Source organism: Odontomachus brunneus, unplaced genomic scaffold (assembly GCF_010583005.1).
Source record: "Odontomachus brunneus isolate Ranch 3 - 2012 unplaced genomic scaffold, Obru_v1 Obru_scaffold_001, whole genome shotgun sequence".
In the NCBI taxonomy this organism is placed as follows: domain Eukaryota; kingdom Metazoa; phylum Arthropoda; class Insecta; order Hymenoptera; family Formicidae; genus Odontomachus; species Odontomachus brunneus.
In genome coordinates this window covers 2,688,165-2,716,049 of record NW_022639451.1, presented here as the reverse complement: position 1 = coordinate 2,716,049, position 27,885 = coordinate 2,688,165, and the positions used below count along the sequence as shown (strand labels likewise).

The 27,885-nt window shown below is 37.3% G+C and overlaps 2 protein-coding genes across 8 annotated transcripts in view; one reads left to right on the top strand and one right to left on the bottom strand.

Moving 5' to 3' along the window:
* The window catches only part of LOC116846064 (elongation factor 1-alpha), a 13,076-nt gene extending 6,449 nt beyond the window's left edge, over window positions 1–6,627 (bottom strand). Inside the window, exons 1-2 of one of the 6 annotated variants that reach the window (XM_032819561.1) lie at window positions 6,391–6,627; window positions 400–1,242 (exon numbers count right to left, since the gene is read on the bottom strand). In XM_032819561.1, the coding sequence (XP_032675452.1) occupies window positions 400–1,222 (823 nt within the window). In that variant the 5' untranslated portion in view covers window positions 1,223–1,242; window positions 6,391–6,627. Of the gene's footprint in view, window positions 1–399; window positions 1,243–5,092; window positions 5,307–5,336; window positions 5,764–5,820; window positions 6,360–6,390 lie in introns of those variants that run through there. The other 5 variants (XM_032819722.1, XM_032819639.1, XM_032819477.1 and 2 more) reach the window with 5 other exon arrangements.
* A 3,961-nt stretch (window positions 6,628–10,588) lies between these two features.
* On the top strand, window positions 10,589–26,359 carry LOC116853325 (actin-binding Rho-activating protein-like). 2 transcript variants are annotated; one of them, XM_032834401.1, is made up of 4 exons: window positions 10,589–10,786; window positions 24,626–24,756; window positions 25,048–25,297; window positions 25,925–26,359. In XM_032834401.1, exons 1-4 carry the CDS (start codon window positions 10,757–10,759, stop codon window positions 26,030–26,032), a joined length of 519 nt encoding a protein of 172 aa, XP_032690292.1. In that variant the 5' UTR covers window positions 10,589–10,756; the 3' UTR covers window positions 26,033–26,359. The 2 variants fall into 2 exon arrangements, with proteins under 2 accessions (XP_032690292.1, XP_032690354.1); XM_032834463.1 differs by lacking the exon at window positions 10,589–10,786 and adding an exon at window positions 22,653–22,891.
* Window positions 26,360–27,885: the final 1,526 nt, after the last annotated feature.

The following is a 27,885-nucleotide window of genomic DNA, read 5'->3' as shown; positions in this document are numbered from 1 at the left end:
ATATATATATATATATATATATATATATATATATATATATATATATATATATAACAATTAATATATTCTACATACAGATATCTTCCTTTTAACTTGACGTTATAAAATTCCCCAATTTCTATTTTAACATGATAAGTATATTTCTTCTAACTAGAACAGATCAACATTCTCTCTTTCAATGCTTCCTACGAAGATCTTCGTACACAAATATAAACAAGTATCATTGAAAGCAATGTAAACAAGTATCATTGAATACAATATTTCCCGTTTGGTGAATACTTCCTACAGAGATTCTCTCTGTGTAAACTCGCTGGCAATTCTCGACATCGACTTATTGAAAATCTCATTGAGATTCACGGCAACGGATATAATAATCCGGCATATGGATATAATAATCACCTGGCTTCAGGATACCGGTCTCTACGCGACCGACGGGCACGGTACCGATCCCGCCGATCTTGTAGACGTCCTGAAGAGGCAGTCGCAGGGCCTTGTCGGTGGGCCTGGACGGCGGCAGTATAGCGTCGAGAGCCTCGATGAGCGTCTTGCCGTCGGCGTTGCCGTCCTTGCGCTCGACCTTCCAGCCCTTGTACCAGGGCGTCTTCGGGGACGGCTCGAGCATGTTGTCGCCGTGCCAGCCAGAGATCGGCACGAAGGCGACGGAGGCGGTGTTGTAACCGATCTTCTTGATGTACGACGATACCTCCTTCTTGATCTCCTCGAAGCGGGTCTCCGAGTACGGCGGGTCGGTCATGTCCATCTTGTTGACGCCGACGATCAGCTGCTTCACGCCCAACGTGAAGGCGAGCAACGCGTGCTCGCGGGTCTGGCCGTTCTTCGAGATGCCGGCCTCGAACTCGCCGATACCGGCCGCGACGATCAGCACCGCGCAGTCCGCCTGGCTCGTACCGGTGATCATGTTCTTGATGAAGTCGCGATGCCCAGGCGCATCGATGATGGTCACGTAGTACTTGGCCGTCTCGAACTTCCACAGGGCGATGTCGATAGTGATGCCGCGCTCACGCTCCGCCTTAAGCTTGTCCAACACCCAGGCGTACTTGAACGAGCCTTTGCCCATCTCCTGCGCCTCCTTCTCGAACTTCTCGATCGTCCGCTTGTCGATGCCACCGCATTTGTAGATCAGGTGGCCAGTCGTCGTGGACTTGCCCGAGTCCACGTGGCCGATCACCACGATGTTTATGTGGATCTTCTCCTTGCCCATTGTCGAGGCGCTCTAACTACCTGTCGAGACAGAATCAGTTCTGGCTGGATATTCGAGGAAACAGGGACGTTCTAACCGGGCGTTTGCACTGTGAATTCTGATACTGTATGTTTAGACAACGTAAACTATGTATGAGATGTTATCTATGTAGACAATGAGTGATCTATGAATGTTGTTTAATTCGGGAGTAGTCATTTATTTTGCATAAACAATCATTTGGGATATTTTTTTATATACCCCAATTAAAAGGTACTATTAACAACATGCTGCATATTATTGATTCTTCTATAAATTATTAATATTTGAGAACATTATGGATATAAATCTACTCAGTATTTTCTGAAAAAAGTAAGGGGAGATTAAAAAATATCTAAAAAACGGAAGAAGCATATCAAACGGTTCATTATGAAAGTATTTCTAAAAAATGAAAATATCATTTAATAAAATACTTTCATTGCGTATTCTCTAACATATGGAGGTCGTTTAAAAAATGTATGATTTGCTTAGAAATTAATGAAAAAATTTGTATTTTTATTTGTGTAGAATTCTGATGTAAATTTATAAATGGTGTTCCCTCAATAAGTTAAACTCCATAAAATTCTCCTGTTACATTCTCAAACCCTCTCTTCTCCCCAGAGAGAATTAAATATATCACATCTGTCACATGATAAAATTAAAATTTCATGCAATTTGTTTTTCGCCTCTTTTAAACATTACATTTATAATTAATATCCGAAACAGGTATACCAACTGTCTGTATAATTTAATTATACTCTTTCTTTTCTGTATATTTTAAGATCATTTCTAATATTCCATGTAAGTTTATATTGTCTACATGAAAAAAAAACTGTGTATACATCAGGTAGAAAATACGTAAACAATTCGCATAGATATAATCTTGAAATCTATAATACAACTCTGTTCCTGTGTATGTGTTACATACTTATCTCTTTTCAGAGAAATCTATCAATCCATCACATAATGAAAATTTCATGCAATTCGTTATTTTCTTCAAGCTTTGCAACTAACATCCAGAGCAGACTAACATTGCATATTAACTTATATCGCAACTAACATCCAGGTAGCTATCTTATAATTTAACTATTCTCTTCTGTATATTTTGATGTAATTTACAATATTCTGCATAGCACACATTGTCTACACTGCATAGTTTACATTGTCTAGGAAAGAACGTGTATATATCACGCAGATGTAAACAACCGGTGCAGAAGTAATCTTGAAATCTACGGCACAACTGTGGCTCTAACTAATGATCGGGCAGCAGACGGGCCGGCCGTCGGCGTTAGCGTCCGCTTGTATATAGCGATCGATCTCAAAGTTGATTTGATGGTTATAGCGACGTGATCTAATACCGTACGAGACGTGTTTGCCGCTATAGCGAGACCATATGGCGCAATAACGTCTATAGACTGGCCGTCTTCGCTACTAAATCGGCATACGGACTCAAGGGAAACGTCTCTAGCCGATGTTGCACGTTTCCACGCATTCGTCTATAGACAACATTCTAAAATTATTGTTTCACACATATCATCTCTATTTACACGGAGAAACGGTAAACAGCAGCGACCGTTCGTAATCGGCTTAGATCTGTTTAGATGTCGTGCAGAATTTAGATATTAACGTGAGTGCGGTAATATTAATAGCAGTTTGCGTAAACGTGCATGTGAATGTGTCACACGCTTTTTGAAATAATAGCTAAACGCTGCTTAAACATCGATGCCCCAGGATATCCATGATTCATCTGTATAAATATTAATTGACAACTGTGTATTTAGGACTGGGCATAAATTATCAGAAGCTCCGTGACGCGCTGACAGCTCTATAATTAATTATACGTGGACGATGAATCGTGCGACAATGTCGTGTAACGAACAGATCAGATTTAGTCAATCCGAGGACAGTCACATTATTTTTTGCAGCCTACCAAATGATTTATATGTTACTACACACATGTGGATAGATATGTGTTTGGCAGCAACTTTTACACGGTGAAGGTTGTGTCCCCCTCACGAATATTTCATGTCGCACTCATATTTACCACACAGAGTGACGAAATATAATAAAAGAAGAAAATATCTAAAAATCAAAAGAGAAATATATTTATTCGGTGAAGATCAATAACACATTCATTTAAATTGCAACTCTTTTCTTTAAATAGAATAAGCAATTGCTTTCATGTAAAAAGCTAAGATTTAAAAAAAATTTTTTATTTTCAATGTTTATATTTTTTTTTATTTGAGAGATACTTTATACTCAATATAAAAATGTGCGTATTAGTAGAAGTAAATATGTTATACGTTGCTAGTATCTAACGAAAAAATATTTTTAATTTTTTTAGGTACTTTTTTTTCAGTGTAGAGAAATAAGAAAGAAAAAAATAGAAAAAAAGATTATTAAAATTTGCTCAAGGCACAATATGTCATGTAAAGTATACTATGAAAATCTAAGTGTTTTTCTATATATATTTATTCTATATATATTTTTTTAATATATTTGCATCAATCTAAAAAAATTATATTAAGCTATGACGTAAATTTAAAAGTTAATTAAAAAAAAATTAATTCATATTAATAAGTTTGTTAATTTTTAATTACTTAATTTTATTAATTTATATTAATATTAATTCAATACATTATATTTCCTTCATAAATGTAATTAAAAGTTGTAATTATGTAGTACAATTACATATTACCGTTACGTAATCACAAATACAAAAGTTAAAAATCGCAAAAATATCTTCTCATTGTCTCGCGTCGTGATAAGCGTGGAAGTTTATCCGGGCAGCTGCTTAATGCTGCAAAATTATGTAATCACTGTATCTGTAGTAAGCAGTATAAGAATTATCTGGTGGGCCATGGGTTGGCTAGGCACTTGATGTCGATAATTAATCCAGTCATACGACACCGACAGCACAAATTTCTATGTCCACCTTCTCGAATGAAAAATGGCAGCTCGAGCAGTTCCGCGCGCGGCGCGTTGATCGGATATTAAGAGGGCGATAAATATTGACGCGTGGCAGAGGAGGACCTTTTGCAGGCCACAAAGGGTATTGATTCGCTCAAGGAGACCCACGCAGGGCTCGTGAACTCTCGGGTGGACGTGTATAAATATGAGTGCTATCGGATCGAGTGTGCGCGGTTATTACCCGGTTGTGCCCGACGGCGCAATTGCGATTGCGATCCCGCAGCGCGCGGAAAGGAAGAAAGTGATGACGATGACGACAACGACAGCTCGATTATATCGACTCGCGCGCTTGGCGGATTCGATTGGCGGTCTGATCGCGGTGTCCCGATGTGAACTCGAACCGTGTCGCTGCCCAGGTAATCCGTCCCGCGAGACCGCCTTTTAGATCAATAAAGGGTGTACGATGCTGCCCTAGCAATCTCGCCCTACGTGTGCAAGGTGCGGTGTACAGGGTGTTTTAAAAGTCGCGCGCGCGACCACCCCCGAGTAGGACAGCCGCGAGGGCTCGAATCGAGCAGATCGATAGCGCGGGCAGACATTCAATCGTCAGCAATTTGCTCATTTGATTCCCCGGTGAAATCACCTGAACGCGCATAATTCCGCGATACATGAGTGTCGAATGGACCCATTTCCTAGGAAATTCGTGAGTTTCCGCACAGAAGTTTCTTTCACAGAAATAATCTTCATATCTCAAATAAGCTTTCGAGTATTTTTTCCTCAGTGTGGAAAATTCAATCATATTCTCGATATACAATTTTTGATAGGTCCCATCTGAACTGCCTGAACTGGTACAAACTAGTGTAATAAGTTAGAGTGAGACAAATATATTTGTCTCACTCTAACTTATTGCACCAGTGTGCACCAGTTCAGCTAAAAAGAACAGACCTAATCATATCTTCGTGACGAATGAATCTTCAGCCAGAAATCCAGAAACATTCCCGACTTGGAATTCAATGCGAGTCTTGTCGTGCAGAGCTTAGGATTAAACAATTCATCGGGAACTGCACGAACTGCACATCGATCGATGTAAATATCACGGCGCAAGGAGATCAGATAAACATCGTTAAACATGGATCAGCTAATTAAGTCCGCCTGCCCGGAGCCGGTGCAGGGACAAACATGACGTTACTTAGCGGAGTTACTCGCGAGCAAGTCTCGCCCCACGAGAGTCACGGGCCGTTGTGTGCACTCCGAAGGGGCGAGACCGACGTCTTCGACGTGAACGAGGCGGAGGTGCGACCGGGCACCGGCGGTGTTACGCGATTACTCGTCTTACGAGCGGCTTCTCGTCCACGCGATGCAACTATCCGCGTACCGGCCTCTTCTAATAATAGTCACAGCCCCACGAAGGCGGCCATTTCTCGGCGGCGATTACGCGCTCCGCAGCACCGCGTCCTCGCGGTGCATCACTCGCGGCGAATCCCGTGGAGAAGAGCCACCCTCGGGCACCCTCATTCCGCCGCACCCTTGGCCGCCCTCGTCGCCTCTCCTCTTGCCCGTGCAACTCGCTGCATCGCGGATGTAGCGCGAGGAGACGAAGGACACGGTTACGACACGTCGCGCAACGAGGTTACAAGAGGAGGAGACGGGGCGACGTAGTTGGTAGCACTTACCGATCGACTGTGTTGCCTCGATCGAGCGCGGCCCTAGGCCCTGATCACGCGAGCGACCTACCTACCCCGGAGGAGTCTCGTACAGCCAGGGACGAGCCGATGATGAGTTGAGCGCGCACCACGTAGCAGTCGCGTCCGGTTGAACTCTCGGTGATCTCTGTACGGTGTAACGATCTACGCGGCTCTCACGTAATGGCCGGCCGATCGGCTTTTGTCCTTACGTCCGAGCGCACTGTTGCTCGTCGACACACGGTCCCTTCACTTCCGCGGCGGGAAGCTTCTCCTGGGCCGGCTCGAGACGCGCCGTAGTAGACGCTGGCGACCGCGAGCTCGCGACGAGCTTACGAGGAGCGACGAGTCGAGGGCGGATTCGCCCGAGCGCCGCGCCGGCTCCAATCGATACCACGGCTGGCGCGCTTGCGAGACAGCCAGCGCGAGCCGGCTCGAGCTTGCACGAGAACTTCCGATCCGCCTGATAGAGTTACCCCTTACGAGGCGTTCGTAATGTGGCACGTTGCGTGGCGCGGAAACGGGAAACGTGTCGATGCTACGCGCGAACGGTTTACTCACCGGCGAAGATTCTCGATGTCGTCGGGCCTCCGCTGAAAATTTCGCGAACTTGCCTCCTCTCTTGCCGCGCGCACGGCGAAAGCTCGACGGCTCGAAGGATCGAAACAGAGAGGGACAGGGAGAAAGAGAGAGAGGGAGTGAGAGAGAAAAATTGACAAGGGCAAGGAGAAAGAGAGAAAGCTCTAGCTCGGAGGGTAAAGCAACGACAGTGGTGCTATCTGGATGTGTTCGCGGCGCTTGCGCCCGCGAGCTTTTCTTGTATTGCAAAAGCCCTCCCGATTGGTCCGGCCAGCCGACGCGCGTCTATTTTCCTCCGCGGCGACGACAAAAGAACGACCGTCGACGGACATCACGACGACTACGATTACGACGATTGCTCTCTCTCTCTCTCACGCGCGCGCGCGCGCGCCAGCCGTCTCGGTGCATTCCGCTTCGATGCGCAAGCTTCGCGTAGGAGAGAGCGACGGCCTTGTCCGATCCTGAAAACATGTTTTTCTCGCGGCTGATCCGCGAAGAAAAGCCACTCAGGTTGGGCAAGTCGGCCAATGGGACTGTGCGATGATATATCTTGCACGTTATTCTGCTTTTTATTGATCCCGAGCTCACATTTCTTTTTCGCGCGACGCCTGAGTCTCGATTCGACGCGCACGCGTCGTACTCGGGACACGCCGGATGGCGGGAAATTCGAAAGTGCTCTGCGCACATTTCGTGTGCTTTTCAATTAAGATAATCACTCTATGATACTATTAGAAAAATAATGATTAATACAAAATAAAAAAGCTCGACAAATTTGCTAAATGTTTTAAAAGTTTATAAATATGATTTATAATATATACAGTGTTTTTGTGTATTTTGTTGACATTATTTCGCAAAGGAATATTAATTAAACTTTCATAATGTTTAGAAGATATAAAGAAATAATCGTTTTTTATACTTTAGCATACAAGGTGAATGCCCCAATTAGTATGACCGCGTAATCTCATTGCGAAAAAAAATAAATTTATAATGTATGTCCCACATAGCAATAGGTCTTCATAGGATATCCTAATTTGATCAGAATGGTCCCAGTTTGAGGATCCTCCTTCTATTGTGGATCCCCCATGGTGCATTGCGTCCAAACACCCGGCTGCCAAAAAATTGGTGTCGATCCCGGGGTTTATTTGTATTATTTGCATCGGATGAGATGAGGCAATGGTGGAAACGGGTATACATGGATAGTAGGTCTTATGTCCAATTTCTTCACCTCCGGTTAACTTTATCTGTCGGATAAATGTCAACCGTGATGGTTAATCTTGCCAACCATAAATATGATTGGTCAATTTCAATAGAATAACTGGCAGATAAAGTTAACCGGAGGTGAAGAAATTAGGCATTAAAGGATAGCAACCTTTGACTTTGAGAGATTGACAGCTGTACCATTTGGTACAGTAACATTGTTTCTCTCTGTAGTCGCCGTGCGCTCGGGATCGCGCAGAGATCCCGCTTCCGAACGGCATCTCTGAGCGTTATCTAAGGAGGGGAGAGTGTCGTGAGCGTGGAATGTCAGGTAGCTCAGTGGTTTAGAGCAGTCGCCCGGCAAGCGAAAGACACAACAGGTTCGAGTCCCGGCCTAGTAAAACCGCGCTCTCGATATTTTTCTCTCTCTGGAACGAAAAAGATACGCAGATCTCGAACACACGGCGTCCCGCCATCACTTAGTACGTCCTCCTCCTTCTATGGTCGTGTAAATAAACGTCCTTTAAGGACGGTGTATTTAACGTCATGTTTTAAGACGTCAAAATGACCTTGCAAATGACGTTTAATTTACCATAGACGAATTTCTTTTTCAAATAAAAAGATAAGTTTGCTATTCTTATAGATATATTTTCATATAATAATAATGTTGTAACATTACAGTGCAATGTTGCAGAGATATTGCAGTGGCATTCCACAAGATTTAAAAGATGTCCCAAAGACATTCAGAGGATTGCTAAATGTCTACATAATTTTTGCTGTTACCATTCATTTGGTGGTCGTCTTTTAACGTTTGGTAGTCCATTCCTGATGTTTGGTAGTCAAAACTGCGTGTAATGTCAAGAAAAATAAAAATGTGAAGTTAGTCCCCTCTAAGTTAGAAAACCACTTTCAAACCATCATACATAATTTTTACTGTCACCATTCGTTTTGTGATCGCCTATTAACATTTGGTAGTCCAATCCCAACGTTCGATAGTCAAAATTGCGTGAAATATCAAGGAAAATAAAAAAACTAATATGAAGTTGGTCCCCCCAAGCTGGAAAAACACTTTCGAAGCATGGTACGTAATTCTTACTGTTACCATTCGTTTGGTGATCGCCTCTTTACGTTTGATAGTCCATTCTCGACATTTGGTAGTGGAAACTGCTCCAGAAATCAGGAAAAATAAAAAACGCATATGAAGTTGGCTCCCTCTAAGTTAAAAAACCACTTTCAAACCATCATATATAATTTGTGCTGTTACTATTTGTTTGGTGGTCGCCTTTTAACGTTTGGTAGTCCATTCCCGACACTACCGCATTATCTCTTAAGGACAGATTTCTGAAGTAATTTGAATAAGAAAATCCTAATACAAAAATGGCGAGGTTATGATACTTTTTAAATGCACATGTCGTCCCTTTTCCAAATATTGATACGGAAGTTCTATACATACAACAATATATGTAATAATAATCTGCTTTTCTATCATTTGAATAAACATATCGCAAATAATAACAATCTCGTCAAAATATTATGAATAAAATATCACTCAATACATTTATGAGAATCAGTAAGCTGTCACACATTTGACGTTTCTTTCAGGGATTTACAACTAATTTCATATCTTATGCAAATTCTCACTTATGTGCATGCACCTGTACTATTGTGTGTTGTACCGTACCTGAGCGCGCGTACTTTAGCCAATATAATTGGTCAACTTTAATCGTTTATAATTTGAAAAGTATTATAGTCTCGACATTTTTGCATTAGGATTTTTTTCTTCAAATTACCTCAGGAATTCTTAAGAGATAATGCGGTAGTGGCGGGACACGCTGTATATCAAATATATCTGTATCTTAATTTATTCTATCTCATATCTATATTCCACATAAATCTCTCTCTCTCCCCTTTCTCGTCTATTTTCCCTTATTAAACTCATAATTAGTCTTATTTTAGCATTTAAAAAAGTAACGAAAAAATAATGATTCGTTACTTTTTAAATAACGGTAACTGTAACAAATTACTTTTTAAGATTTGTAACGAGTAACTGTAACAAGTTACATTTTAGAGAAAATAACAGTAACGATAACGAGTTACTTTTATAAAGTAACGTTGCCAACCCTGGGTAATAGTTACTGCAACATGATTTATAAATAAATCATTGATAAGTAAATTCTCTTTTATCCTAAGTGACCAGTTAAGTTTACTCCAATTAAGTAGCATAATTAATTGTTACGCGCAGCGAGTTCGTCACGTAGCTATGACGTAATTTACGTAATGATATTATGTTATACATATTGTAATAGTGAGTCTATGTAAAGTCCTATAAAGCTCAAAGTTATTATTATTATTATTATTATTATTATTATTATTATTATTACACAATTCATGAGAATTATTATCTTGTTAATTTAATGATTGTTTATTATACTTAATTATAAGATATTACTAATTTATTATACCTAATTATAAGATCACTAATTCGAATAAAACATTTAAAATCTTAATACAGAAATAATTTATGTTTCTTTCACATGGAAGACATGTGACATCACCTATGAGATAGATAGTCATTTTTACACGAGTTTGTTTATAGCTTATACAACATTTTTGTGTATAAATATATATAACGATATTTTATTACCTAAAAAGTTGTACCTGTATAAAAATACCGTCAATATTAAAAAATATAAAAAGTGTGACAATCAAAACCTATCTTCCTTAATGAACAAATATACTTTTTATGATCACCAAGTCGAAATCATATTACACAGTATAAGTTATACATTTTCAGTTTTTCTAATTACGAGAAGTAGATAAACGCAAAATGAGAAGTGCGCAGAGCTCGTAAGTTAATTAAAAGCGCTTACTGCGGTCCTGCTGTTCTAACGCAGAGAGAATGCGATTCAAATTTTCTCGAACAAGATGTCGGCCACGATATCACGTGGCTGCTGCGATCGTAAATAGAAGCAAGCAGTCACCGCAAAGTCATGGTGAGGGAGGTCAGTGTTGCTGTCTTGGAGAGGATCGTGCAGAAAATTCAATTCAACGAACGGCGACGTCATCTGAGATCCTGTAATTAATCGAATTAAATGTAACTCGATAGTGTCGATCGAATTTTGGCACTCCACAGTCGCTTATCGTCTTGAAGATGGAGGAATATTACAGTGATTCCGAAGAGGTCAGTGAAACTGTACCGACGCTCTGACGAAGCGTTTCAGCTTGACGCGCACTTCCACGTTGTAATTGGAGCATTCATGCCGAATAAAAGTGCTTTTTGCGATCGCGTGTGTCCCTCGCCGTTCGTATTTATTTTCCAAAGCAACCGATGTATATTCGTTTGCATAACGATCTGCACACGTTCTCTCTGACGAAATGGCGCAGTAAAATAATAAAATAAAATGTCAATTTTATGTTCCAGAAGTCTTAGCCTGAATTTCAAATAAAACTAACTCATTTGTTGCATATTTTATTTGTTGATGAACTAGAAAGATTGTTAATTTATTGAATTTCACATATTTTCTTCTTAAATTTACATTTCATATTCTGACCATAAATATGATTGAAGTAATATTTTTCGTGTACATTAATATATATTAAGTAACTGAAGAGAATCGTGTATTGTATATAATATAAAAGTATACTAAGAGAAATTATCTGATAAAAAATTAAACGGACATTTCTGATCAAAATACCGATGAATTTTTGTATCCGATTAAGAAAAATCCAATGAGAAATCTGATGAGAAAATCGGTTCATAATTTTTTGATCGGTTTATCTAAAGAGGTGTCATTATGATTGAAAGTATCCGATAAAATTTAATTGGAATTTGATCGGAAATATTTGTTTGTTAATTTTTTATCGGATAATTTCTCTCAGTGTACAGCATAAAAATATATCAATTTTTCCGAAAATAAAATTTATATACTTACTCTTTTTCTCGTGACCAGAAGTTAGATTTTAATTTTACGACGGATAATCTGCGTCAGCTCTCGTGGATCTGAGAGAGGCCTTTGATAATCACTGATTTCTGTTTTTTTATCTAAATTTATTTATTCGTCCAAGATGCATGTTTTGACAGCGCATTCAGCGCTAAATGTGCAGTGGAAATACGGATGTGTAATTTTGTTACGCTTACGACGAAGCATGATTCTCCGCTTATGAAAGCAAAGATTCCTTCTACCTTTCTCGGCGTATCCTCTCGGCGTGGGCGCTCACTTCCGGGGAGGCATCGCGTTCAAATGATTCACTTCTCTTTCGGCGCGATGGATCGTCGAAGACGAGTAGCGTGTAAGATGGATTTAAAAATGACGATTAGTCGCCGAAGGATCCGAAGTCGTGACGAGGACAGTCGAAAATAACGATCGCCGGCCAGAAATAACCAGGAAAGAGGAAGAGGGTCAAAAAGAGACAGAGAGAGAGAGAGAGAGGGAGGAGGAACAGAGAAAAAATTAATTGATATTTTTACAGCTTTAAAGTGGAAACACGTGAAAAGTGAATTTTCATATAATTTTACGTAAACTCAACAATTTTAGCGCTTATATACACTGATATAAAACATACACAAGAAATAAAAAAATATTTCTTCGTTTTTCTATTTATTAGATATAACATATTTAGTTACTAGTAATAATAACATATTAATAACATTATTAATAACATAAATTAACTTAAATAACTTAACTTAAATAAATTAACTTAAATAATTAACTTAAATAAATTAACATAAAATAACTTAAATTTAATTAATAACATAATAATTAAATTTATTAATAGCATTATTACTATAGTACGAATTCGTACTATTAATAGTACGAATAACTATTAATATGTTATTAGGACCAATAACATATTTACTTGTACTAGTATAAAATATTTTTCAAGTAAAATATATATTTTTTTGAATCCTCAGTTTTTCATGAAAGCAATTGTTTGTTCTATTTAAATAAAAGATTTAGGCTCAAGCAAATATGTTATGAGAGTATCAATCAAATGAATACTTTTTATTTTTAAGGTATTTATTCTCTCAGTGTAAATGTTCTAACTAGAGAAATGTGAAACTTTTTGCATGAAACTTTTTGTTTTTCTTTTTTTGCTCTTGAGTATCGATAATGTCTCTTTCCCCCTAGCGTGAACTCGTGAAAAGCGAAAAGTTTAACGTCAAAGTTTTCACATTTCCATTGTTCGAGAAGTCACATGTGGTCTGTTCTTTATAGCTAAGTTGGCTGCATTTAGCTTGCACCACTTCTCTTTCTCCCTTTCTTACACCAAGCCACAGCTATATACCTTCTTTCTTTTTAAATCTCGAAAGTGTAAAGTGCGCTACTTCAGCTGCAAATAGCAGACCTGGAGTAGGAAAAGTCGCCGAGTTTACTTGAAATTGATCGCTTTTCACGTATCCGCTCTTAGGCAAAAGTTGCATCATTACTACCTTGGAGAAAAGTTACATGATTATTATGCAGTACCAGTTGCTAGTAACAGACCGATATGGAATGTTTGGCACCTGCTGGCATCCCGACACAGATCTCACTAGATTGTAAAATCCAAAAGTATAGTAGGCGCGCGGACGATTGATCACGTGAGCACGTATGACTAACGCGTGACAGACACCACGAGTGCCAAATAATTCGGGATAGTGACAAGGAAAAGATTCAAACACGACGGACGTCTGACGCTTACGTGTCGTTGACACCGGTCAATGGCGCGTGCATACATTTACATTGACGCACGTGCGAAGGTTTCGCGCGCGTGATCCTGCGACTAGAGATATACGATTTATGAAATTATGTATTACGATGCGATTTCTTTTAACCCCTTTACTGCCGAGAACAAAGATCTTTGTTTTTTTGGACTTGGCCCAAACTGCCGGAAAATCACAAATCTTTGTCCTATAAATAAATACTCTACTGACGCCTGATAATGCATTAAACGTGAACAGAATGTGTTTTCCTATGTTTTCGGGGTCGCTGAATATAATTCCGAAGTCCATTTTATACTATCTCGCACCCATGACCGACTAGAGCTATAAGAAAATGACTATTTTTTTCATTTTTTGGAAAATCTTTGTCCTCGCACACTCAAGTTTTATGCCACATTTAAACAGTGTTATTCTGATAAGCTATATCATTTATGGATAAAAGTAACTCAATTCATGACTTTTTGCTACTTTTACCAGATATATCATTTTCATTGTAGTTTGACCCGCTGATTCATCTTTTGCGTGAATTACCCTTGACATCAGCCGAACCCAGAATGCACCGTCGAGGAGGTTGTCAAAAGGATTTAGCACCCCACTTTTTTTTTGCTTTTTTTATCCTTTTTTTGTTTTTTTTTGTTTTTTGTTCTTTTTTGTTTTTTTTTTCGTTTTATCGCATAAGCGGTACAAATGAACTCAATTTATTATGTAGTATAAAAAAATGGTCAGTAAAAAAATGGTATCAGTAAAAAAACTTTCAAACAAAATAGGTAACATGTCGATGAAAATACCCCAAAAATGGTATGTCCAGTTAAAATTGTCAAAGTTTCTAAGTTTGGCAGTCTGGACACATTTCATCTAAATACTCTGACAGTGAAGGGGTTAAGAATCGCAATGAATGCGATATATTGCATCATAATTTTATATCGCAAATATGATTTTATATCATGCGTGATTTTTAATACTGCGACTCGTCGTTTGCTTCACGCGACGATCGCGTGGCACGAGAACCGAATGGGAACTCGAAGGAATCGGCAGTGTGATCGGCGCTTGAATCGCGTCTTCCGGCGAAATTATGATTTCGCAGGTGCGACGTCGCGGCATCGTTAATCTGAAATTACTGCGTCGCGTCTCTAGATAATTCAGGCGACGCGGCTATATAGAGGTGTCGTTCGTTCGCATAATTTCACGACCTTCCTCCGATCCGGCTTACGGGTTATGTAAGGCCGTCAACGCGGATTCGCCTAATTAACCCGGAATCTTGGCGCGGTGTGCCAAAAGTGGCTAAGTTGCGCACTTCGTCGGTTGGAGAACAACATGTCACAAGTTGGAATATTGATTCGCGGCGATGTGGCCGTCGTCGTGGTTTATCGCGATTTTCGCCGATGAGAGAGAGAGAGGGAGGAGAGGGAGAGAGAGAATGACAATACTACGGATGAAGTCCACACGGAGAAAAATAATTTGCTGGCCCAGCAAATTTTCTGCTGGTCTAGCAAAATCTTTTCGTTATTATATGGATAGCAAAAAGATTTGCTAAGAGTACTAATTTGCTGAATATAATTTGCTGAATCTACAAATTATTTTGCTATAAGAATCATGATGGATTTAAGCAGTTGCAGTTTTGCTCCAATAGCAAATAAATTTGCTAAGGATACATTATTTTGCATCAATAGCAAATTAACGTGATTCTTAGGACAAATACACTCAACAAATTTTTTCTATCCTGGCAATGAAAATATTTCTGCTCTGATAACGAATAATTTGTAAAATTAGTTACGTCAACTAAATTTTTTTGATGTTACTACGAATATGCAGTAGTAACGACGATTTTGCTAAAATAGCAAAATTATTTTTCTCCGTGTACTCTCTCAACTTCTTCGAACGAAGTTTCACTCGGGAGGTAGAGTGACAGCTGAGTCATTTAAATTTAAGTGACTTTTTATTCGTACAAAGCGAATTCTCTTTGAATCATTGAATAAAGATATAAGATATAAGATATAAGATAAGATATAAGATTGAATAAAGACTTTCATTCGGAATTGCAGAGTGAATCTGACGTTACTTTACTGTCATAGAAACAAATTTATTCTAATTGACTGAAACATTCATTCATATGCATTGGAAATCCATTCTGAATTTGTATGGAATATTTATTTGCAAATGTTCATTATCACGAGCGAATTTTTACTCGTTTCCGATGGGATTCTACTTCAAAAAATTTGGAGAGTAATCTTCTTCGAATGCGATTTCCATTCGTAAAATAGAATGACAGCCAAGTCACTCTGATAACTTTTCACTCATACAAAATGAATTCTCCACCGTAAATCGTCGAGTAGATCTTTGTCACTCAAGATTGAAGAGTGAATCTAATGTACTTCACTGTCACAGAAACAAACTCATTGTAATTAATTAAAACGTTCATTCGTATAGATTAAGAGAAAATCCATTCTAAGTTTCAGTTAAGCAATCACTATCATATTTTCACCACATTATCTCGACTAAATTTCGCTCGTTTTCAACGAGATTTTACTCAAAGAAATTTAGAGTATAAACTTTTCCAATTCCATTTGTAAGGTAGAATGACAACCAAGTCACTCAAAATTCGAGTAACTCTTTGCTCATATAAAGTGAATTCTCCACTCTGAATCGTCGAGTAAATTTTTTCATTTGAAATTGAACAGTGAATCTGATGCGTTTCATCATTATATTTCTTTTATATGAAAGACATGTAACTGTCAGTTCTATATATTGGATAGATGATCACTTTTGCACGCGCGAGTTTGTTTATAACTTTTTTTATATATAAATATTATATAATGATATTTTTACCTAAATGTTTTACCTACGTGAAAATGTCCATAATATTAAAAAATATTATAATCAACTCTTTCTTTAATCAATATAAAAATGTGACAATCAGATCCGATCTTCTCTAATGAACAAAAATTTTGTTTATGGTCACCAAGTCAAAATCATGTTCGTTTACGCAGCACAAGTTTAGTTTTTCTAATTACGAGAAGCAGATAAACGCACAAAGCTGAGTAAGTGAAATAAAGAGACTTATTGCGCTTCTGCTGTTCTAGAAATTCTCTGATTGAAATTCTCGAGCAAATTGAAGAATCGATCTGACGCGTTCCATCGTTACAAAAATAAATTCACTTTAACCGATTGAAATACTCGCTTGTATGAGTTAAGAGTTCACTTTGAATTCAAATGAAACAATCAATTTCGCGATTCCGCGTAGCAGTGTTTTCATTATCGCTTCGAAAGTGAATTTTCAACCGTTAAGCAAAGCTTCATTCCAAGGAATTTAGAAAACAAACAGCAATTTCCGAAGTTTCGCGCGGGAAACGGAAGAACGCGATACTCGCGGCAAACAGGAAGGCCCAATCCTTCAGGGAAATTCGTTTCCAGTTTACTTCGCATTTTGACGTGTTTACAAAAGCAACCGTGCGCCGCCTCGCTTTGGACACCTTCACCGTGCCATAAGCTGCTCCAGTCTATACCAGAGGCTATGCATATTTCCGTTGTGTCCGGTGAATCGGCTCTCTCGCCTCTCTGGAATTATTTATAGCGCGTACGTAGTCGACCTCTGATCCCGCGGCGTTGCGTTAAGATTCGGCCGACCGCGTTATTTCCGCGGATTTTGCCCGCTATCCGCTTTTCGCGGACTCGCCGACCGTGCAGAACGAAAGAATTCGCGTAGGCCATTGGCCACGCAGAGGGTTTCGCCGGCAAGATAATTTATGGTTTGAAGTACCGTGTTTATAACTTCAGGCTCGAGTCCCTCCGGAAAGTTTTGATCACGGACGCCACGGGAAGTCAAACGTCGTCTTCTCTTGGTCGAACTTCGAGAAAGGTAAACGAGTAAAGAATTGATCGCTGCATGAAGTAAAATGCGGTACGGAAAATGCGGAAGGATATTCTTGGTCTTATATTGGATTGTGTAACAAGGAAATCCGAAATTTTTCAGATAAAACTATATTTCCCTGAATCGTATATTTCTGTGTTGTCAATATATATTTATATATGTGTCGTTAATAGTCGCTTGATAAACTTATATTTTTGTATTTTTATGCCGTTATAATTGTATGAAACGGTGTATGCGAAGAGTAACGGAAGATAAAAATAATAAAAATAGCGCCATCATGGTTTCATAAAATTATAACAACATAAAAATACAATTGTCTTATTTCATCAGTGAAAAATATCTTATCTAAAAAATTCGCAAAATTACTTATTACACAAATCAATATTTAATCCTTTAACCGCGTTGGGATTTTTTTTATTCGAAAAAGTTCTCATGATATTAAAGCATTGTCAACGCAAAAATGAGACTTTGTGGCTTTTAATATTTAACATTCTAATATATTTCAATGTATAATTCTTACAATTCTAAACAATTTAATCAGTAAATGTATTATAAAAATATTCATTTTTATCAGTAAATGTATTATAAAATTATTCATTTTTATCATTTTTAGCATTTTTATCTCATTTAAAAATGTGTATTACAAGAAGAAAGTCGCGTTGACTATATTTGGAATTTTTTAAAAGCTCGTGTTGCGAAGATCCGAGCACAGTTAAAAAGTTAAAGTCATTTTAAGCTCATTTTAAGATGATATGCAAGCACTGAAACGACCTCACATTTTAAATTCATATTCAGTTGGACATAAATTTAAGAGAGATTAACTTAAATATCAATTATACAATAATAATTATATAATAATATAATTTAATATATAAATATTATAAATAACTTAATGTAAAATGAAAAATAACTGAATATATAAATACTTAAGTATTAACTGAATATATAAATACTTAAGTATATAAATACTTAAGTATAAAATCTCAAGCCATAAATATATTATTTCGCATGTAAGGAAGATCGGATCTAGAAATCACATAGATCAGTTATTACATAGTTTATATCTGAAGTTACAAATGGGAAATATTCTTTTTTATAATATAGGTTGCTTGTATCATATTAAGTGGCTGTACAAAATAACTTATGACAAGAAATATTACATATAGTATTTACTTTTTCACAAATGAATGCGGTGAATAAGTTTTTTGTCTCTATTTTTATTAATCCGTTGGCCTTGGAATTTCTGTTTGCAATCTCTCTTTAGTTATGAGAAATATTATAGGTTTAGCTAATTTTCCCTGCATTTAGTTAACCGTTATCTCAACATAATTTATATATATTAATAAATAAATTAATAATTTATAAGTATAATTTTTGTTATTCCAAATAACCCTTCGGACAAAGTATTCAAATTAAGTGGAATTAGTTATCACGCGTTGCAAATCTGTCACGTAGCTATGACGCGATTTACATAAGTGCATAGAAGCATATGCAGTGATATATTACGTTATATCACAACAGTGAGTCTGGCTAAGGTCCTGTAGAAAGAGAAAGAGAGAGAAAATTTATGAAATTATTATTACAACATTTATAAGAATTATTACCTTCTTAGTTTACAATAATTGTTTATTGTAAACACTTAAAACTCACTTAAACTCACTTAAAACCTTAAAATAGAAATTATTTGTCTTGTTGTCTTTATATGAATGTCATAAACAATCCTGGGTATGAGGTAGATAGACACATTTGCATTACTTTGTTTACAACTTAATAATTTTTTTATGTAAATATATATAAGAATTATATTTCTTCTCTTTCTAAAGATTGTACCTATATAAAAATGTGCAAAATATTAAAAAAAAAATATTGTATTAAAAAAATTGTAAAAAAAATATAAAAATATTGTATGCAACTTTTTTTTAATCAGCATGTAAAGAACGTGACAACCAGATCCGGTCTCCTCTACAGTTCTTAGTAGTTCCTTGAGATTCCCAAAGAAGTGTTCTGCGAATTTACTAGAGCACGTTTATCGACCTTCGCGTCGCGAGTCACGCGAGTCTACATTTTCAGAATTCTACGCAACTTCAAGGGAGCAAACGATGCGTGTGACTCGCCTCGTCCATTGATGAGCGCGCAGAATGACGCGCGAAAGCAGATCCAATTCTGCATTTCCGGCTCTCTCGCCGGAGTGCCGAGAATCGGCGCCGTTATAAACCTCAGCTACGTCGTAGCTCCTTTTACGGCCCGGCCAGTCCATCCGGCGATGTTCGCCCGCGCTCGCAAACCCCCGTTGGAGGTATTTTCTCGCAAATTCGCCGCTCTCATGAGAGATTTATCAGCGTGTTGAATCATATTTTCGTGACCTTTACGTACGGACATGTGCGTGAGAGCGTCGCGGCGCATCATCGTCCCAATTATAATCCGAGGATTGTAGATTCCGAGCTGTGGTCAATTCCAAAGCCCCGATCGGGTCAATTTCTATCGGTTTACTCTTATCGATAGCCACTCTCTTCAAGTGGATCGCTAAAAATGGCTCTGACTGAATCAATAAAAGCAGTATTTCACCGACCACCAATGAGTATTTACTAATCTTTTATAGAAATCTTGCCTCATTTTTGTATTTCGCTATAAAATACTTTACTGCCTCATTTTATATCTGATTTTTATCATTAGAAATAAAATTCCTCCGCCAAATTTCAGTACACAAATTCTTTATACGCTCTCTTAAAGTGCATCAATAGCAACGCACTGATTGAATAGTAAAAGGAGTATTTCACCGATTATCAATGAATATTCATTAATATTTCATAAAAATACTGCTACTTTACTCTCCTATTTCGCTGATTTTGACCAATGAAAGTAAACATTTTCCGCAAAATCTCAGTACACAAATTCATTATACGTTTTCTTAAGCAATGTTTCTGATCGAATCAGTAAAAGAAGTATTTTAACGATTATCAGTGAATATTTACGGATTTTCAATAAAAAATAGTCCCATCTCATTCCTCTGTTTATATCTTATTTTGATTAATGAAAGTAAGTTTCTCTACAAACTTTTGACAAATTCGTTATATATTCTCTTGAAGTGAATCAGTAGCAATGCTTCTGATTGAATCAATATTTCACCGATCATTAATGAATATTTATTGAGTTTTAGTAGGAACACTCTTACTTTACTCATCCGTTTTATATTTCGTCGATTTTAAGGAGTGGAAGTATAACTTCATTACGAAATCTGTAATATATACATAAATTCATCATAGGCTGTACCAAATCCAACTTTCTGTGCGTTTGCGGGAGGAGAATGATTTCTATCCATTTTGCGTGCGATAAGACTGTTTGTGTTTGCAAAGTTCGACATTAATGGGAACAGTTAATATTAATTGATCTATTAATAGTTCAATTAATAGATCAATTAATTGATCCTTTTAGGATCTATTAATTGATCCTTTTATTGAATTTTTACTGATTTTACTGATTTTACTGATTGAATTTTTACTGATTTTACTGATTGAATTTTTACTGATTTTACTGATTTTACTGATTGCTACACTTTCAACTGTATTATAACTAGTTACAGCATATCTTAGCGAAGAACATACCGATTATGTTTCGTAGAGTGTGAGAAATTGAAAACTCGCTCGTGAACGGTAGTTTTAGATGCGCGACGGATGGAAAGGAATGCCGCGGCCTGTCGTCTTGCGTTGTGATTTACGCGCTCTTAGCTACGATCCAGATCATATATTGTCACAGCCTGTCACTGACAAATTGTCGCCGGTCAAAAGTTAATTTGGGATAAGATCCGAACGAGAGAGTTCTCCCTCGTCGGCGTATTGCACGCCGTGTTGCCGCCAGAGTAACGTCGAATACTTGTCGCATGCCTGGCGCGTTACTTCGCCAGTCACGTGCGAGATTTCCTGAATGGCCACGCGTTCATCACGTGAAGATTGCTAATTTCGAGAGAGGCACGTGCGATTCAGCATAATCGCGTTATATCCGGGAAAGCGAGAAGAGGATCGATTTATCGCCCTTGTGCAATGTGACGCTGTCTTGCTAGAATTATTTACGTATCCTCGGATGGCAGCTTCGAATTCTCAAAGTTGAAGGGTTGAAGAAGAATGTCAAGACAATCATAAATATTATTCTCAAAATTTCCTCGAATAAAATTCGACTCGCAAAATGGAGTAGCAACAGAGTAACTTAAATTTGAGTGACTTTTAATTCGTATAGATTGAATTCTTTCGTTCTAAGTCGTCAATTGAATATTTTTGTTCGGATTTAAAACGAGGATTTCATGTCATTGTCACTGGAATAAAAAAATTCAATCTAATCAGTTGACGAACTAATTAATCAATCAAACGATACTAAAATCAAGAATCTAATTTAAGTTTCTGTGAAATATTCACTCTTGCTATCTCGAGTAGTCGTATTTCCATTAACGAGTGACTTGAAGTTAAATGACTTTTTATTCGTATAGAATGAATTCTTTCGTTCTAATTTGTCAAGTAAATATTTTCGTTCGGAATTAAAGCGAGGATTTTATACATTTCATCGTCACCGAAATAAATTCACTCTAATCAGTTGACGAATTAATTAAACAATCATAATGGATCAAGAATCTAATTTAAATTCGCGTGAAACATTCACTCTTGCTATCTCGAGTAGCTGTATTTCCATTAACATTTCCAATAAATTTTCGCTTCCTTTGAGTGAGCTATCATTTTAGAAGATATAAAGAGTGTGTAGAATTATATAATTCGACGTAACAAAGATATAACGCAAAATAAGAGAGTGCCATCTGTCTTATTTTAAAAGTTGATCTTCCGTTTCTTTCTTATTTTGAAAGTTGAGTCTCTCTTGATCTGATCTTCGACATCTAAACGTTAACTGCAAAGTAGCCACGAACATTTATCCCAGTCGATTAAAAATCAATTGCTTTTATGGTAGTTACTCGCGACGTTATGAGGAAGGTGGTGTACAACTAGATTAGAGTTCCGATTAGCTACCACGAGATTTTAATCACAAATAAATTATAATTTCAGCCATAAATGAAAGCGCGATTAACCTTACTTTGACTGAACTCTGCACATGATACATAATTGAAGACTATGCAATCATTAAATAAGGTCAATAATGAGATCAATCATAAATGCAATTATTTCAATCACAAGTAAACATCCCGCCACGGCAAGGCGCACATTTGTTCCGTGAACTGAAGTGCGATATTTAAAATTAGGCAGGAACGCGCCTGGAGCTCTCGAGGGCGCGCGTCTTGTTTTCTTTCTCTGGTGTGCATCAAAGCGGAACTTGACATTCCCAGCGGAATTCCTGGCTGGATTATTAGCGGGGATATTAGTGGGGCCGCGTCTGGCGGCCAATCAAGAGAATCGGTGCGGAATATTTCGTGCGACCCCGCGCCGAAATACCACGGTGGGAGGAACGAGTTAGACGCCGACGGTTTCTTATAAAAAGGGACGCGCGGCGTCGCGACGCCGTTACTCACGCCAGCGGAAGCGAGCGTACGTCGTGGCGACGCGTCGATATATCGGAAGTGGAAATATACCCCGCACTGTCGGCCCGAGGCGGTTCCTATTCCACCACTTGACTGAAACCTCCTTTTCCTCTTCCATTGTAAAACATCTCGTCAAGAGACAAAGAGTATCGTGGTTTTGTCTGCAAGTTATTCGGATTAATCGCTGACGATGTCCTCGGTTATGTATGTGAGTAAATTTTTTTTTCATAATTACAAGTCAAACTATATACATTTCTTCAGGCTATAGTTCGGTGTATGCCTTCACTGCCAAATAGTTAACGTTAATATAAGTCAAGATAGCGTACTGATACGATTCGGAGGGAAATTTCTTTCTCTGAGGAAGATTTCCAAGTTATACTCATTTCTGAGATGTATTCATTACTTTTTCACATAATTGAGTGAAATTAAATATTCCTTCAGGCTTCAACTCGATATATTTCTTCATCCTCAAATAGTGTAGTTCAAATAGATCAAGATAGCGTCCTATGACAATGTAGAGGGTAGATTCTTTTCCTGAGGAAAATTTTCAAGCTGAATTCATTACTGGATTAATTTCCGAGTTGAATTCATTATTTTTTCATAAGTGAGTGAAATCATATTTCTTCAGGTTTTATCTCGGTATATTTCTTCATCCTCAAGTAATAAATGTTAAGATAGGTCAAGATAGCGTTTTGAAACAAGTAGTTTGCAAAGAATAGATCTTTTTTCCAAAGAAAAAAATTTTCAAGTTGAATTAATTAATTAATTCATTCTTCATAATTGAGTGAAATTACACATTTCTTTAGGCTTTAGTTTGTATTTTTTCATTGTTAAGTGATTGATATTAAGATAGATTAAGATAGTATTTTGAAATAGATAGTAGATTCTTTTCTTTAAAAAAATTTTCAAGTCGATTTTATTAATTTCCCAGCTGAACTCATTACATTTTCACACCACTGAGTAAAACTATATATTTCTTCCACACACACACAGGCTTCAGAGTATTTTTTTATCATCTAATAGTTAACATTAAGATAAATCAAGATAGCGCCCTGATGATACAGTTCGGAAAATAAATACTTTTCTTGAGAAAAATGTTCTAAATTGAATTTATTATATTTTCATAATTGAGCGAAACTATATATTTCTTTATGCTTTAGTTTGGGATATTTCTTTATCATCTAATAGTTAACGTTCTGAAACAATTTAGAAAGTAGATCCTTAGGAAAAACTTCCAAGCTGAATTCGTTATTGAATCTATTATTTTTTCATATAATTGACTAAGATATTTCTTAATAGCAGCTTGATACAATTCGGAGAATATATTTATTTCTCCCAAGAAAAAAGTTGGATTTATTATTAAGAGGCTTTACAAGCTAAAACAACATGAGAATAGATTTACGATTTTTTCTTAAAAACAACACAACCAATGTCGAAATCTTAAACTCCGCAAAAATTGCCGTGCCACTCGAGTGGATACATGAATGTAACGAGCGGATAAATGTGCAATTAACGAGTGCGACTGTGAAAGTCATCGAGAATGCCATCGTGACGTCTTTTGTGGCCAGGGTCGATCCGTAGATTCAATTTGGCGGAATTCCAGAAATTCCTGGCTTATTAAAGATGTCAAACGACTTAACTCGATGACGTCTACGTAATCAAGTGTGCGGGCCGTTTTTAAGCTTCTTGAATATGAGATTCTATTACATTAATTTATATTTCATTTTTGGCATCGCGTTATGCGCCTGCGATTAGAAATGGTCGACTTGACACTGGCCATACACACGTCTTACTGTTACTATTTTCTAATTTCTCGAATTTAAAATGACACGAAAGTCTCGGTTCGCGCGGATAATTCGTGCAGTAAATTAGATATTCCATGACGTCTAGCGTCTACAAATAATCGAGGATTAATGTGTCACTCATCGTGTTTCTCTCGTAGGAGTCCTTGGGCGCCAAGGTTGCTATGTTCAACCAGTATGCCAGCAAGCACAAGGACAAGCAGAGCAAGAATCCATTCACGTCCGGCTTGAACATCGAGAAGCCGAAATTCTCCAAGGAGGAGTACGGCAGGTACGCGAAATTTCGTAGACTTATCGGAGGGAGAGAGAGAAAGGGGGGGACTTACCCATATACTTCAATAAAAAAGTAAAACTCATAGTAAATAAAAATCACAGTAAATAAAAGAAACTCATAGCAAATAAATTTATAGTAAATAAAAAAACTCATAGTAAATAAAAATAAGTCTGCAGATAAAATTCGCAAAATTGAATTGATAAGTTGATACAAATCGATAAAATTTACAAATCTTAAATTGATAAATCGATGAATTAATGAACTTGCATTTTTATCGACTCATTGCAGACCAGAAGCAGGCTCTAAGTCGGATATCCGCGGTCGCAAGGCGAATGCCCACGTGCTAAAGGAGATCCTGGAGCTTTGCGAGATTATCAGTCAGGAGGGCACACCTTGTCAAGATCAGCCTGACGTAATCGGCATCACGTTCGGCGACATCTTCAACATTTACACTAACATCAGTAACAAATGCGTGGGACTGCTGCTGAGGGCGAGGAAACTAAAGTTTTTGGAATTCGAGGGCGAGTGTCTCTTCCAGGTGAGTCAATTCGCACCAGTCTTATGTTTCCTGATAATTGCATTTTTACATTTTCATTTCGATCTAATCAATTTTAGATATACAATTTTAGGCTTACATCAAAAAAATATTAGTCTCTAATTATTTACCTATATAGATCCGTGTAGCGAAAGTTTTGTATGCGCTGCTTGTTTGTGTTTTAGTTCCTATTTAACCTTTACGCAATTAACTAGTACTGTTTTATTATTTACTGAAGAGGACCCAAATCGGGTCGAAACGTATTGTTATATTCTATTACTGTAATCATGAGCATATTTTATTGCATATAAATAGCACTACAATCTGTGTTTGGCTCTTAAAGGCTCTTTTCTCCTCTTCCATTTATTCGATTTATATCACAGAGCCAATTCTTTTCTTTCTTTTTTAATTCTAATTATTTATTTATTCTTCCTAAAGAGAGTAAGTCAACTCCGACAAATGAAAGTAAACTTTAGATAAAGATAAAATTATCAAATTTCAAATTATTTTTATTTGAATAACAATCAATTAATAAATTCAAAACTGACAAATTGATATGATAAATGGTTATGCTCCGCTGATATTATCGTAAAATTAACCTAATCTAATTTAATTTTTGTTCTTCCGCAGAGGAGAGACGACAACGTGCCGATATTCCTGGTGAAACCTCTCGAAGAAATCCGCAAGGAGTATAATCAGCGGCTAGAAGAGACCAGGAGAGATACACTGGATAGTTAATGCGAATTATGTTTCCAGGAAAATCCCCACGAAAATTTTGCCTACGCTCGAAGTGACGACATTCGCGACTGCCATCGACAGCTACCGGTCTACCTGTATTTATTCTGTATTTTATAACGCAAGAGTCCGTATAGCGCGTACTTTGTACTTGACTCGTTGGATTTTGTATGTTGAATGAATGAATGCTGCTCGATGTAAATAGTTCGGCGCGAGTGAGATACGTTAGAAAGTAACAAACAATACAATTTTTACGGTACATTTTGTCGGGACGTTGCCAACTTTGTAAATATACAGCGCGTAATAAACAATTAATGTGTCTCCGTCGGATATCTTCTCCTTCACTTTTTTTCTCCTCGAAATAACCTTGAAATTTTGCTTACATTAATTCCAAAAATTTCGTCTAAAGGACCAGTGGAGAAACAATATATAGGCTATTATTCTTTAATACTATAAATTGTTACTCATTTTTATTCTATTTATATCAAGATTAGAAAACATTTCTAAAATTTTTCAATATACGATTTTGTCAGTATTCTATCAGTATTTAATCTCTACACAAAGAAAAAATATCTGAAAATTAACAAATATTTATTAGGTGGATACCATTGGTATATTTATTTAAATTAAAATTCTTTTTATTTAATTTTCTTTTCAATTTAAGTACTGTTTACTTAAACCGAATAAACAATACTCGGTTTAAATGAAGAAAATTTTGATTTAAGTAAATGTGTTAATGATATCTACCTAATAAATATTTGTTAATTTTTAAATATTTTTTTCTCAGTGTATTCTTAATTCCAATATACGATATATTAATTCTGAAATTTTTCGCAATTATGAATAAAAAATGTTGGTGTAATTAGAGGAATTAATTAATATTAATATTTGTTCCGGATCGGATGCGGTGGGTAGCCGGAGGCACTCTCGTCACTCGTGGGCGCCTTCGGCACTGCTTCGCGTCGTCGCCGCGTCGCGGCGACGGCTTCGTCGGACCGTCGCTCACAATTAAGTCTCAGCCCAGTGGCTATATAAGCCGGCTCGAGCGACGGCTCGAGGCCTTTTGAGTGCATTGTTAGGTCATTTCCTTTATAATGTCTACTTACGACACATAGGGTTGCCTTTTAAAGAGGTATTTTGGTAATTCCACAGCTTGTTGCCATCTCCTTAATACATTCCCGGTTTGGCTGAGAGGAGGATTCGCGAGATCTGTCCGGACACTGTTACACTGCGTCCTCCACTGGGAGGTCGCTTTCGTCTGCGGTATCTCGAGCAATACAGATATCATGCGCCGTTCTGCAGGACGTAGCTTCTTTCGCGCCTGCGACTCTTAGGCCCGATCTACTACTGTGCCCAAAAAGTAAGACCAATTTAAAGTTTTTTCAAAAAATAGGAAAAAGGGCAATTCGAGTTCAAGCACAGGACTAATAGTGCTATATACCATATGGGTAAAAACCTTCCTTATGTTAGGAAATCGTGTAATATTTATTGAACATGAATAATCAATATAAAACAATCATACGGCTCAACCATGAACTTCTTCAGTGATAATAAAGCTCAAGGTGTACGACACGAACGCATTACAATTAGTAAAAGACCTGCGCAAATTGACATGAATGTTAGTCGCAATATTAAAGCCGACAAGACCGTTACCGAAATAATATTAAGTAATAAATTAATATTGAGAAGTAGCCGTCATAACTTTGTTGAGTTCAGCTAAAAGTAAACCGATCCTGTCAACGATTATATCGCCATGTCTTGATTAAAATTTTTTTTTTTAATCTTTATTTATTATTCCAAATCTATTTCGTCGCCTTCAAAGTAATCCCCTTCAGACACAATATACTTATGCCAAC

Excerpts from the sequence above, each read along its gene's own strand:
- LOC116853325 (XM_032834401.1), top strand. The coding sequence starts at position 10,757 with ATGGAGGAATATTACAGTGATTCCGAAGAG. Across the intron at positions 10,787-24,625 it reads ATTACAGTGATTCCGAAGAG|GAGTCCTTGGGCGCCAAGGT; the intron begins GTCAGTGAAACT and ends TTTCTCTCGTAG. Across the intron at positions 24,757-25,047 it reads TCCAAGGAGGAGTACGGCAG|ACCAGAAGCAGGCTCTAAGT; the intron begins GTACGCGAAATT and ends GACTCATTGCAG.